The sequence below is a fragment of the Myotis davidii genome, unplaced genomic scaffold (assembly GCF_000327345.1).
Source record: "Myotis davidii unplaced genomic scaffold, ASM32734v1 scaffold78, whole genome shotgun sequence".
Lineage (NCBI taxonomy): Eukaryota > Metazoa > Chordata > Mammalia > Chiroptera > Vespertilionidae > Myotis > Myotis davidii.
Window position 1 is genome coordinate 3,849,267 of NW_006290305.1, and position 14,528 is coordinate 3,863,794.

The 14,528-nt window shown below is 46.9% G+C and overlaps 1 protein-coding gene across 1 annotated transcript in view; it reads right to left on the bottom strand.

Moving 5' to 3' along the window:
• The window catches only part of APCDD1 (adenomatosis polyposis coli down-regulated 1), an 18,050-nt gene extending 4,115 nt beyond the window's left edge, over positions 1 to 13,935 (bottom strand). The window contains exons 1-2 of the mRNA XM_006763269.2: positions 13,752 to 13,935; positions 10,616 to 11,147 (exon numbers count right to left, since the gene is read on the bottom strand). Of these exons, the coding sequence (XP_006763332.2) occupies positions 10,616 to 11,147; positions 13,752 to 13,831 (612 nt within the window). The 5' untranslated portion in view covers positions 13,832 to 13,935. The remainder of the gene's footprint in view (positions 1 to 10,615; positions 11,148 to 13,751) is intronic.
• Positions 13,936 to 14,528: the final 593 nt, after the last annotated feature.

The window sequence follows — 14,528 nt, forward strand, 5'->3', positions numbered from 1 at the left end:
TTTCAAAAAGAAGGATTTGTATCACCTCATATCCATGAGTATGGCTACTATAAAAAAAAAAAAAAAACACCCCAGAAAATAACAGTGTCAATAAGGATATGGAGAAATTGGAACTCCTGTGCACACACTGCTGGCGGGAATGTAAAATGTTGCAGCCACTATGGAAAAGAATTACTTTATGATCCAGTAATCACACTTCTGATTTATACCCAACAGAGTTGAACCCAGGGTCTCAAAGAGATATTTTTCACCCTGTTCATAGCTATTATTCACAATAGCTAAAACATGGAAACAACCCAACGTACATTGAGAGATAAGTGGATTAACAAAATGTGGTCTACCCATACGATGAAACACTATTCAATTTTAAAAAGAGAAAGAAATTCTGACACCAGCTACAACATGGATGAACCTTGAGGATGTTATGCTAACGGAGTTTCAGTTGGAAAGAGGAAAAAGTTCTGTGGATGGATGATGGTGATGGTTACAAAATAATATGAATGTACTTAATGCCACTAAACTGTATACTTAAAAATAAGCCAGACACTAAAGGACAAATACTGTGTGATTCCACTTACGCGAGGGACCTGGAGTAGTCACATTCATAGGGAGAGGAAGCAGAATAGTGGTTCAGGGGCTGGGGGGCGGGAAGCTACGATGGTCAATTTTATGTTATGTGCATTTTACCACAATTAGATATTTTTCATTAAAAGCAATTAGAAGACAAGACACACAAACGTTTTTTGGTTTTGTTTTTTAAAGGACAGCATTTGACTGCTGTGGACGAGACAGGGAGCTGCCCAGTAAAGCAGGGATGAAGGAGGGGGCCTGAGGAGCGCAGAGCAGAGCCTCAGGAGGCGGCAGACACCTTCATCCATTGGTATCTGCTGGCTTCCGGTTTGGAAGGTTTATGGGCTCTCATTATGCTTCCTGCTTTAGAGCTTTAAGCCATTTAATGAGTGTGAGCTAGCTGGGGCTCCCCTCTTGCTGAGTCTGCTCTGTAACACTAACACAGGCCTGGAACAGGTTTGTGGCTAGAAAACCTCGTAGAAGGGTGGCCAGACACTGTCAGCCACGTAGATGCTGGTGGTCAGAGGGCTCAGAGGTACATAAAAGGCTGGTTCCTGACTATTCCTGCATGGTCCAGCTCTTTGCCCTACGTCGCAGATGCCTACAAGCCTGCCTCCCCTGGGTGTGGGGACCTCTATCCCTCTGCTCTTCTCCCTTATACTTACTTGCATAACCGCTGCAAGAAATGAGCAGCAGATTAAGGTGGTCCCTCCTCGGTGGTCCCAGGCCACTGTGAGGAGTTTCGCAGAGTGGCGGGCCAGGGGATGGAATCACACACATGCACGGCCTTCCCAGGGAAACTAAATGGCATGAGCCACACTGTATGTGCCACTATCTTTCAAATGCATGTTAGGGAGAATAAGACACACATTTTGTTACAAGAAAGCACCACCAAGTTCAGTAACTTTGCCATTATGTATGTATTTTCTTAGTAAACTGCCAGGAGGTAAAAGTTCTTAAAAGGAAAAAAAACACACCAAAAATGTTCTGATACTCTAATTCTGAGGTGGGAAGTTAGTATGAACTAAGGGTAACATCTTATTAGCTGCCACACCAGGAAGTAGCCTCTTAATCTCTGGCAAAGCTCATCATGATCAGCGCCTGTATCAAACCCCACCTATTGTCCCTGCTCCACTACCCTGGCCCCACGTGGTCTGAATAAGCCCAGCCCATGCTCAGATTCAGATCTCTGAGATTTCAGGGGCAGGAGAGGGGTGTCCTGGTGCCGATGCCTGTTAACAAGGACACTGAGCTCTGCAGGAGGCGGCCTTGGAGAGAGAAAGGACCCGAGCAGCACAGCTCCCCACGGAGAGCTCCTTGCCACGGGCAGCTCAGCAGCCCACAGCTCACTAACCGCTCCTCCTCCTGCTCCCCCGGCAGACCCTAAACGGCCTGTTTACTTCTACGCCAACCCCGCCTCCACCTCCCCTTCCTCCCATGGCCCACACTTGCTTTGCTACCTGTCATTTGGGAATTTGAAAACATCAATGGTGACCACTTCATTTCTGGTCATTCTAAGAAGGCGTGAGCCTCAGTCTCTTTGTTTCCTCCAGCATGAATGATCAACTCAGGAGCTGCCCAGGAACTTCGCAGAGCAGAAAAGGAACAGGTCTAGTCAGGGGAGCTGGGCACAGCTGCCAGGCCCAAGCTGTTCTAGGAAGTTGCCATACCCAGCATGGTAGCATCTGGTGTTCATGTGGTGCTTTTAAAACAACGGGGCACGGGTCTTGAGCTAAAGTGTTTTTTAGCAGAGAAAAGCAGATCGTGTAGTTTGGGGGAAGCTTGCCATCCATCCATCCATCCATCCATCCATCCATCCATCCATGCATCAGCTGGGTCTGTGAGGATTTAGGGAGGGAGTAGGGGATCCTTGGGTATTATTGGTCTTGCCAAATTCCTACACCAGTTAGTTTTTTTTTTTATTATTGTGGTAAAATAAACATAATGTAAAACCTACCATCTTAACCATTTTATGTGTGCAGTTCAATGGTACAAGGTACATTCACACTGTTGTGCCACTCCAACACCATCTATCTCTAGGACTTTTTCATCTTTCCAAACTGAAAGTCAGCATCCATTAAACAGTAACTCCCCATTCCTGCCCCCAACCAGGCCTCGACGAGCACCATTCTGCTTCCTGTCTCTATGACTTTGACTACTCTAGGTACCTCATATAAGTGAGATCACACAATAGTTGTCCTTTTTATGACTGGTTTCTTTCACTAAGCACAATGCCCTCACGGTTCGTCCATGTTGTAGCATATGTTAGGATGCCCTACCTTTTTAGGGCTGAATAGTATCCCATTGCATGAATACACCACATTTTGTTCATTCATTCATCTGTTGGTGGACACCTGGGTTGCTTTTAATTTGGGGCTATTATACATACTAATACTATGAACATGGATATGCAATCTATTCCAAACCCTGCTTTTCATTCTTTTGAATATATACCCAGAAGTGGAATTGCTCAAGCATGTGGTACTTCTGTGTTAAACCTTCTGAGGACTACCATACTGTTTCCATAGCAGCTGCACTTTTCCCCCAACCATGAACCAGGGTTCTAATTTCTCTCCATTCTCACAAACAATTGTCGTTTTTTTCTAATAGCCGCTCTAGTGGGTATACGGAGATAGCCCATTGTAGTTTTGATGTACATTTCCCTAATAATTAGTGATGTTGGGCATATTTTCATGTGCTTAGGAGCTATTTATGTATCTTCTTTGGAGAAATGTCTATTCAAGCCCCTTGCCCATTTTCAATAGGATTATTTTTTTTTTAGTTGACTAGTTACATTTTAAAATAACTCTTTAGCTGGCATTAAGAAATGAAAGATGTCATAAACAAGGGTGAACTTTTGGCCCCTCTGTGGTTACTGTCAACAACGGGACCGCTTAGCCACAGTTGGATATAGGAAACACCTCTCTGTTTTGTAGACAGATTTTTAAAAAACTTAATTTGTGCTCTTCATTCCTTGGCCCTTCCCCTGAAGCTCAGACAGGGCTATTTTAAAGCCAGCATTTCTGTACACAGAAGCTCTGAAGATTAAAGCAGAGACCAGAACGTGTTTCCTTGTAGCTATTCTTTACACCAACTATTAAAAGCTTTAATTCCAAAGGGGAAGGGGAGAAAAAGAACCTTATACAATGAATCTCTTGGGGTGGGGGAGTCGGAACCAAGCTCAATCTAAAAGTGAAAAATCAACCTTAAACTTTATAAGTGAGCCATGTTCTAGGGGAAGAGTTGGGTTTTCCCCACTCTCCTTTCGGATTCCTGCCCAGCGGCCCTGGTCACGCATGAAATAACTGCAGCCTGCCCGGAGAGGGCATTTGATTCTGAGGAAGTTCAAGTACATCGTCTCCTTCAGCTTTACAACCTCCCAAAGAGGCCAGGGGAACACTTCAAAGATGAGTCCACCAAGGCAGAGAGAGAGACTAATGTGGCTCAGATGACTTTATAAGCCAAAAGGAGAAAATGGAACATAATTTGGTCTTGGGGCTTGCTGAGAGCGACTCCCCGGCCCCCGGCTGCCTCTGAGGCTGAATAACAGAGCACATGTGTCCGTCCCCGGAAAAGGTCTTCTCTGCCGATGGCTGACAGGGATGCTCCAGGCTTGCTCCCATTCCCGGCCGGCGTTTATTTCTGGAGAGTTGGTGCGTCAACATTTGCTGACAGTACAGTACCCACTTGTTTCCAGCATCTTCCCAGAATGGAAGAAATTGCTTGATATGATTTTGTTGTGAAGAGATCAACGGGAGAAGCAGGCTGAATAAAACATTTCTTGGGCTAAACGTTTAGGTCAAGGAGGAGGAGAAATGGGAATAGATGATGAAAAGTCCCTTTCACAGAGTTTTGTTCCCTGGGATGAAAAACACATTAATGTTTCTCAGGAAGAAGCCTGCCATGGCCAGTGGTTGATGTTGAAAACGTTTTTTACCACTGCAATTCGCATGACTTTGATTACATCTATTTGATTTAGTTTCTACACATATATCCTTCCCAGATTTTCTCCATTTTGTTATACGATCTCTAAGGCCAAGATCAATGTGCTCTCTCTTTTTCACATTTCCCATGACACCAAGGAGCGTGCAGTGCATATGATAAAGGTTCTGGACTGAGTGACTGACAGAAACATATCACTGGGTCTTTAAAAATATGACTAGAATAAGGCAGCATTATCACAAATAATGACAGTGGACCGGCCTGGTGGGGCACCTCCTGGGATGCTCTTCAGGTGTGGGATCCTGAGAGTTTATGGTCTCAGGCACATTTTGACCTCTGAGGTAATCATGATGACTCTTCACTCTGAAAGAAGCAGGGTGAATAACCGTGGCCATACATGTTGGGTCTCTTTAACTGTAGCTGGAAGGGCCACCGCTGGGAACAGGCAGTCTGTCTGTCCTGGGGAGCAACACCACATTTCCAGATATGGCTTTCCTAAGAAGTTTAGAATCTAAGAAGTTAGATTCTTATTTTACAAGAAATCAGAAAATCACAAAAGATAATTTTGCCTCTACCATGCCTATGCATATACACTATGTATAGACTCAACAGCTACATAAAAAGAAGCATAATAAACTGGTTCTTTAATAGAAATAGCTTTAAAATGGTTTCAGAAGAAAAAATTTTATTTATGTTTTACTTGTTTTTTTTCTATTAATTTCAATTGATTTAAATATTAAAACAGACTCATTTTACTAATTAAATTTGCTGTAAATGCAGTGGCCCCGCAGTCTGGCCCATTTCTCCTCTCTCCCCACAGTGTGTGGCTTGTTCTCCCACACAGTAGGCACTTAATACCAACTTTCTGAATGCCTGACTTCCTGCTTGCTCAGGCTTTCACTCTGCCTCTCAGCTTTCTTGCCTTTTAAGGGATGAAATGTTTACCACTTGCATCGTCCCTGACAACAAGTATTTCCTGATCTGTTAATTCCTTAAATAAAGCAACTTCTCCTGCCTGTTTAGCTGCTGAAATACTGCGGAATCAAGAAATATAAGAAACTGTTTCTTCAATAAATGTATATGTGAGCATCTGTGCAGTGCAACAATCATGTGCCACTTCATAGCTGGCCCACATAACATGTCCACATGAGCAAGCCCTTCAGCGTCAAAACCCCATCATTCAACCTCAATTTCATATAACATGCAACATTGGCTGCCTTACAGTTAAAACACCCAGCCCCTCCTACATTAAAGATGACTCTGAAACCCTTGTAGGTCATGACGCCCTAAACCTCTTGGTCTTGTCATCTACCACCTCTCCCATCCCCTAACCCCTCTGAAACCCCTCTCCTTTCCCCCCACACTGGCAGAAAGAGAAGGGACACAAATTCTCCTGTGAGCATCTGGCACCTTCTGTTCTTACTCACCCTCCCACCTGGAGCCACACCAAGCATGTGCCTAGGGAGAGACCCCTTCCTGCTGCAGACCAGTCTCTTGGAGCTGGGCTGAGAAGTCCGCTGCCCCTGGCCACCTGATCCAAAGTCCCTCTGATGTCACAGATATCAGAAAGTCTCATGTTCCTCTGTATTTTTCACACACTCTGAAAAGACTTCGAAAGGCAAGATTCCTCAGAAACAGAAGCTTGTTCGTTCACAGTCTAGAGCAGCGGTTCTCAACCTGTGGGTCGCGACCCCTTTGGCGGTTGAATGACCCTTTCCAGGGGTCGCCTAAGACCATCCTGCATATCAGATATTTACATTACGATTCATAACAGTAGCAACATTACAGTTATGAAGTAGCAACGAAAATAATTTTATGGTTGGGTCACAACAGGAGGAACTGTATTTAAAGGGCCAGAAGGTTGAGAACCACTGCTCTAGAGGTTTCTCTAGAATTCAAGGAAGTGCACAAGGAATGCCTTCTTCATTCATAGTGCCCAGCTACTCCTGAAAACATTGGGTGCTTTCTCCCTCCAGCGTGCAGTCCCACTGCTGTGAGCGTGCTGGGGCAAATTATTTAAGGTACATAGCTTGGGCAAGTTGTCTGGTTTTCTGACAAACCCTTTGATTTACGACCCTGAGCCTAAGTCATGCAGGATTTTGGAGAAAGACCAATTCCATTTGCTAACAAGTCTGATACGGAGGCTTGGCATTGCCAACAACCGCAGCAATCACTTATTTTTAATTACTCTTTGATTCTACCATGGGGCGAAATGCACCTCCCTAACCCTTCAACTGCACAAGATTCTAGGTAGAGGCTGCTTGGATGTTAAACTCAGTTCAGGCAGAGCACCTTTGCTCAGGGTTATTTTAGGTGGCCTTGGCTTTTTCAAATGAAGAGTAGCAATTTCATCCTGAAAGAATCCTCCCCCCACACCTGATTTTCTTCAAACATCATTTATTTGCCAAAGGACTCTGAACCTCACAGCAAAACTGTATAAAGCTTAGAAAAACAAGATGATTTAAAGTTTCTATTTTTACGTGGTGTCCCGTTTCCAGAGGGGCTGAGACTAGTGGTTTCAAACTCAATTTAGCATTTAAACTAATTTCAGCCAGGTCTCCATGGACCAGCAATTAGGGAAGGCAAGGAGTTCAAAGAGGGGGGGGTGCGTGTGGTCTTTCCGGATGCGCCTCCGCTCCTTCCCGCAGACCCAGCGGGCAGGGAGCACCTGGGGCGTTGCATTTGGTGTCTGGAAAGGCACCAAGGGCCCAAGTCCATTGATTCCTTCTCAAAGCTGTCCTGGGGAAGGATCTAAAAACTTCCTGAAGACTCTGCTGCACACTGCAGGCCAAGACGTACAATGCCAGGGACAACAAGAGAAGAAGGAGCCCTTTCAGCTCCCAGAGCCACAAGGGCCTCTGGGCCTGGTCTTCGAGGGACCCCTCCCCCAGCTGGCAGTCCGGGCGGTGGAGAGCACATGCTGGGCCCTGGATGCCTGCCTGCATCCTCCTCCTAGCCCTGCCGCCATCCTCATCTGTGGCCACAGCACTCTGAGCCTTGGAGTCCTAACTTTTTAAAATGTATTTTGATTTTGTGTGGTAATTGTATTTAGGTCATTTAAGATCAAGGCACAAATTTTAAAAGGTACAAAAGGGCACACAGTGGTAAGTCTCTGACTGTCCCAGCTACTCACTCCCCTTCCTCAGAAGCAATTCTTACCCTTCCTAAGTACCCTTCCAGAACACGAATTCCTTTGGAAGCTTATCTTCTTTTGTGATTAGTTTTACACAGTGGTATCATATATTTTTAAAAAAATATTTTTTTATTGATTTCAGAGAGGAAGGGAGAGGGAGAGAGAGATAGAAACATCAGTGATGGGAGAGAATCATTGATAGGCTGCCTCCTGCACACCCCATACTGTGGATCCAGCCCGCCACTCTGGCATGTGCCCTGACCAGGAATGGAACTGTGACCTCCTGGTTCATAGGTCGATGCTCAACCACTGAGCCACACCAGGTGAGCAATGGTATAATACTTTTCATGCTATTCTGTACCTTTTTTTTTCTTTTTTACTTAGCAGTACATCTTGGATAATATTGAAGATCCAAGGCTCTTTCCACCCTTACTATTTCTTGAATGAGGGAACAAAACAAATAAAAACCTCCTCAACATTATTTGTTTATAAAAATTCTGAGATGGTCAGCCTTACAACTCTCATCTTAATTCTTCATGCCAATGTCAGCAACTCACGTCCAGGACACTTTTCCCTCCCAGAGCCACAACCATATGCCTTTGTTTTCCCAACAACCGGGCTCTATTTAGTGAGGTGCCAACCCGGAGAACCCCTGTCTCCAGAACCAGGGCAGGGAGGGAGAGAGAATCATCTGCAGCTACAAGTCTTAGCAATACTGACTTTTACCTTTTAGGTTTTGGAAAGAGCCATGCCAACAGAAAGACTATAGTAAGTTTGAGGGAGAAGAAAGAGGGGTCAGAATACAAAAGTTATATTAATACTTCTTTTCTTGGGGTCCTAAAAAGAACTTAAGAGATCAAAGAGCCTATGTAGGCATCTGCAGGTGAGAAAATGGAATTGTAACCTGCGTGTGTGCAAATGACCAGCCCAAGGTCAGGTACAGAGTTGGAGACAGAGGTCCTGAATCCATCCAGGCAGCTCTGGGCTGTAGCCCAGCTCCTTGAGCAACTCAGCCTCCTTCCTCCTTCCTCAGCCCTTGCCTCGCTGCCCCTGAGTGGTGGCTGTTTTTGCTGCTCATTAGTGTCTCCCCTGCAGGGTGTGCAGGAATGAAGAGGACTCTGCTGGCTTAGCTGATCTCCCTAAAGGTTCAGGGAGAGGCAGGGGCTGGTGTTCTTGGCTCACAGTTTTCTGAATTATCTGTGGACCATTTTTATTCATGACATTCTTACCTCCCATCACCAGAGATAATTTAAAAGTCGGCTAGACTGTACTCAGAGGAAGACAAATTTATGTATGAAAATCCCCTTTCCCGGCTGCTGTCACACACCAAAGATTTCAACAAAAGTGCTATTTAGCTGCGCAGACTCTGGATAATGCTACCAACTAGAAAGGTCCCATGACGGGACTGGAAGCTCATTACTCCTCCGTTTTCCCCCGAACCAGGCCCTCACCCAGGTGCCACTCTGTGGGAGATTCTCCTCCTATGCCTTTGCACCAGTGGGTGGAGCCCTCCCCCACCTCGCCCATCCCAAGAGGATGTCTGGAAGTGGGCATGACGGTGCCCTCTTGCTCGCTGCCCTAACTCACCTTTTCTGCCTCGGTGCCTCTGGCACTTCGTGGACCTGGCTCCTGCTCTCCACTGGAACTACCCCGAGGCATCCTGAGCCATGCTGGTGTGCTCCCTGGGGGTGCAGAGCCCAGGGAGCACTGGGTCTGAAGCCGCCCAGGCCTCAGTTGGCCTCACCTCACACACAAGACCAGCCCTGACCAGCGTCCAGAGGAAGCAGCCTCCGCCAACTGGGCTTCCTCAGATTTCCCACAATTATGATAAGGGTGGCTTCCAGCACAGGAGCTCACAATAGCACAGCTAAAAAGACAACACTGAGTGGTTTTGGCAGGGGAAGGATTCTGTGATCTCTCCACTAGTCATGAATGAGCTCAAAGGACTACGAAGAAAAAAAGAGTTTTTTAAAAAATGAATAAACTGCCAAACATAAGTCAAATCGGACGCTCAATCCCTGGGGGTGCTGATCTAGAGAAAACTGCCTGCTGCCCTGGCCCTCCGTGATCAGAGCCCCCCACGCCCTCCCTGCCTGGAGCATCCCCAACTTCTGCAGTGGAAACACTCAAGTTCTACGAATTCTGAGCCCCTGGGAAGAAAGTGCTCTGTGAATTCCATATAGAATGATTGGACCATCATTCAAAAAAGGAACATTGTAAGGTTTTCACCGTTTCCTGCCCCTACCCTGACCCCCATCCTCCCTTTTGATCCCAGTAACTTTACCTATAATTTAGTCAAGGGTGGGGTCTGGAGAAAGAGGTTTGGGTTCAAGTTCCCCTGAAACTAACTGGGTGACCTGGGGCAGGAGGCTAAGCCCTTGAACCTTAGCTGCCTCTTCTGCCGATGAGGGTGCTCAGGTCTGCCTCAGGGGGTCGCGGTGTAGTCTGAAAGCAGTCATGTGGGCAGAGATCTTCATGGGGTCTACAGCCCAACACAAACAGCACTGCTGCTGCTCCCAGGAGCTCCTGCCGCCCCCAGGGCTGGGCTCACTGCTGTGCTCCTCCGTCTTTCCCATGTTCCCATCATGCTTTCCTTTATTAACCACCCATCCCAAGAGGGCATTTCCTAGAGTATTCGAGTTGAGAGGAGCCTCGGGAATTTTCTAGGACAACCACCCAAGACCCTACCACACCACCAACCCTAGAACCACCACCCACATCAAATACGAAAACCGAGGCCCCGGATCACAGAGCACATTGGTGGCTGACCCAGGCCTCCTGACACTGGCTCTGGGTCCCTGTCCCAGAAGTCCTCCGAGACTCCTCTCACCTCCTGCCACTACCTCCCTCATGACTCAGCTCTCTCTCTCTCTCTGTCATGGGGTCCCTCCGACCCCAGGGACACAACATGCCTTTAGGTCCCTCATTTTACTTCACTGCAGGGCCCTGAGGTAATCAGCATCGGGGTACCTTCGCGTTCTGCAGGGGGGGCTGGTAGCTGGACGGCCGGTAGAACGTCCTCTGGGCGGCATCGGTGTGGATGTCGCCAAGGAAGAGCTCCTCCACCAGGCGGTCCAGGTGGTGCTGCAGGTACTGCTTCTCCACGCGGAGGAGCTGCAGCTCGTGCATGGCGAAGTTCACGGCCCTGGTGCACTCGCAGCCGTCCTCCTCCTGCAGCAGGTCGTAGGGCACGTCCTGCACCCAGGCCCCTCCGGCGGGGACGAAGCCGGGGCACGTGCGGTTCACCAGCTGGCTGAGCCTCTCGGCCACCGCCTCCGTGTGGGAGATGACCTGCACGCTGTGCAGCTGGTAGTCGGCCTCCGTGCCCCCGCGGATGATCCAGGAGGCCTGGCGCAGGCGGATCTTGCCTCGGATGATGAGCGTGTAGGTGGGGCTGGTGCAGCGGTTGCCGCCATAGTAGAACTGGTAGGCCTTGAAGGTGTTATTGTGGTAGAATCTGTAAGACCTTGTGATGAACTCTGGGCCCGACCGCACCTCACAGCTGAAGAAGAAAAGAGAAAGAGACTTTATTTAAGCCCAAAGGCACGAGGTGGAGATTCATTATAGTGTTAAGATTCTTTATAGTGTTACAGTAATAATAACAAAATGCTTACACTATTCTAAGTCCTGTATAGGTACCAGTTCACAGAATCCTCACAAGAACCTATGAGTTAGGTAGGTATTATTATTGCCCATATTTTACAGATGGGGAAACAGAGGCACAAGCGATTAAGAAGCAGGGCCAGGGTCCCATAACCAGCCAGCGTCAGAGCCACAGGGTGGCCCAGAGCAGTCCGGCCCCAGCGCTATGCGTCTAATCGCTCTACAGCAGAAAGCCTTCATTTCACTTTATGAACAAGCCAGGAGAGCAGAAACCTGCCATCAGCAGTTCCACCCATCGGCCTAACTGACAGCGAAATGTCTCCCTCACTGGTAGGAAGAAGGAAAAATACTATATTTCTGGCTGATAAAAGAAGTTCCCTATGCGAGTTCAGAAATGCCTGGTTTCCCGACAACTTCTGTTTCATGGAGCTTGTCTACAGCAGGCAGGGACTAGATGTCCATTGTCCTGAAATTAAATCTCGTCTTGGGGAGGTGTCACTTAAAGGCAATCAGAAATCCACCCCCCCCCCCCAAAAACTTCTGTTTCATGGAACTTGTCTACAGCTGGCAGGGGCTAGATGTCCACTGTCCTGAAATTAAATCTCGTCTTGGGGAGGCGTCACTTAAAGGCAATCAGAAATCCACCCCCCTCCCCCCAGGCAGTCAAAATCAATCCCCCGCGCCTAGAAAAATAAAGAGGCAATTAGTAAAATAAAGCTAACATAACAAAAGTAATAAAAGTTGCTTTTGTTTTGCGCGGTTGACAACAAAATGTATTTTGCTGTAGCAGGAGAAAATGCTAGATTCCTAGGCCAGAAATACTTGGACTGGGTCAACAGGAGCACAAATGGCTCAGTAGGTTTTAACTTAGGTACGTTTCTCCCCCAATGAAAAAGAGGAGTTAAATGTGAGCAGAGATTAACATCCCTGAGGTTGAGCTAAGAAGATCACTTACTTTTAATATTTTATTTAAGCACTGATCATCTGCTGATTTGGCCTCTGGAGTTTAGCACATGTCTAGTCTATCCACCTCTCTGTCTGCCCCACCGCCATCCTTAACCTCCACCTCCTTCATCTCTAGCGGGAACTGTTGCAAGTCTTTTCATTGGTCATCCCCAAGTCATGCTTTCTACCATCCGTGTGCCACACAGCAGCCTCTCACCTCAGAGTGCCAGAGCTGAATCATGTCTGAAGCATGGCCCTTGTTGAAACATATCCATGACTTTTCATTCTCTTAGATTAAAAGCTAGACTCACAGAGGAGCCCTGGCTTCGAGGTTCCCTGGGAGCTGAAGGCACCCTCCTCGGCAGCCTCATCTGGAGCTGTTCTCCTTGGTGTATACACCCCAGCCACAGGGCTCTGCACCAGGGGTTTCTCCACCCAGGCTTTGCTAGTTCTTCCAGATGGAAAGCCCCTCCCCTAGTCTTTGCATAGCCAACCACATCTTAGCTCAAGTGTCCTCTTCTTTGCTAACCTTTTCTGACCCCACCCTGTCCTAAAATAGGGCCCCTGGTAGTCTCCTGTAGCACCTGTTGTTTTTTCCCCCTCATCATAGTACTTCTTTGTGTGTTTATTTGTAAAATTCCTGAAGACAGGGACCATGTTTATTGTGTTCACTGTTATAAACACAAAATCTAGAATAATACTTGGCACACAGTTATTATTTGTATACTCAGTAAATATTTGTTAAATAAAACAATAAATTACTTAAAAAGGACATCACATTAACATTGTTTGTGCAAATATTTATCATGTACTTATTTTGAGAAACTCCATCTTTTTATGGAAAAAAGCCTCTGGGTCTTCATCATCTTATAAAATTTCTTTTCCTTCTGCATATTTATTTGATCCCTCCCCAAGGTACCGAGAGGCTGCAGGGGAGAAGTGATCAGATCCCAGAGTTAGCCTTGTTAATTCTCAACAATTTAATGGGTAGGAGAAAAACTGCAGGTCTGCCACTAGGCTATTTTTAAAAGCTCTAATGGAAGATAAGCCAGAGCTCAAACTGGGATAAATCTCAGCTCCGCAGCCTGGAAAAGAATCCAAGAACTACAGCCTGCCTAGTAGAGGTAGCTTGAGAACCTTTTAACTTACTCTTAGAACCCTAAAGCCACATATTAAATTACCAGAATATGGCTGGAATATTTAGACCATCAGAAACTTGCAAGTCATGTTTCAGGGTTGGGGAAACACAGACTCCTAATTTCACTTGCTAATGGTTTCTTTTTATACAGGAGTGGTCCCACAGATTCAGTAAACAAGGACCTATTCACTCACACCCTGTGGTGCAATATCATCTCTGCTTTAGCTGCGATTTCTACAGTACTCAGCTCTGTTTCTTTACCAACCAGAATTTCAGAGCGTTGTTTGGCTCTTAGAAGTTAGACAACACCTGAATCATGGTACATTATATAAAGTCTATGTGCATCTGAGTCCGAGAAGCCCTCCGAAGGGCCTCCCACAGAAGTGTGCTCCCCGGTCCCTCCTGCCCTGGCCCTCTTACCCAGTGGACACCCAGTGGCCTTCGATCGCCGGTGGCATCTGCACAGTGATCCTTGCTCCATTGTGGAGGTGTTTGAGCATGTGATGGCACTGTGATTCCTTAAATGCCCTCCAGGCACTCTTCTCCAAGGATCTAGGATGTGATCTGCTCTCTGGATGAAGGAGGGCAGAGCCCTCTCCCAGCCCTGAAAAAGAAGAGTGGGAGTTAGCGGGAAGGTGGTAACAACAGACACGCATCAGGCTGAAGACCCACCTCTGTGTCAGGAAAATCAATGCGGGCGGGAAACACACACCTACCCTGACCCCACCAGGCTTTATCACTGCCTCTGCTTTCAGAAATACACAGCCCAACGTGGGCAGTGTCCTGGAGATCATTTCCCAGGTAAGAAAACAGGTCCATGGTGATAATGAACGTGGACTTGCATGAGGTCACTTGGCTAGCTCCTAACAAAGCCTGAGCTCCGATCCATGCATCTATGAAACAGCAAAAGGTCATGCATCTAAATGAGCAGTTGTGCAGTGCTGACAAAGGAATAAAAGAAAGAGCGAGGAGACCAGCCTCAGTGAAAAGGGAATTTTGATGGAATGGAAAAAGGCCCATGGAACAGCTCCCAAAACTTCTAACTGTGATCTGCTCCCTCATGTGGCTCCCATCTGCTCACATCAGGGCCTGTGTCTTCTGGTTTCTCAGTCTCCAAATGGATGCCTTATCAGTGGAGCAAGTCATATACCTGCCCTACAATGGAGGCATGACATTTCCGCCAATATCCTCCAAGTC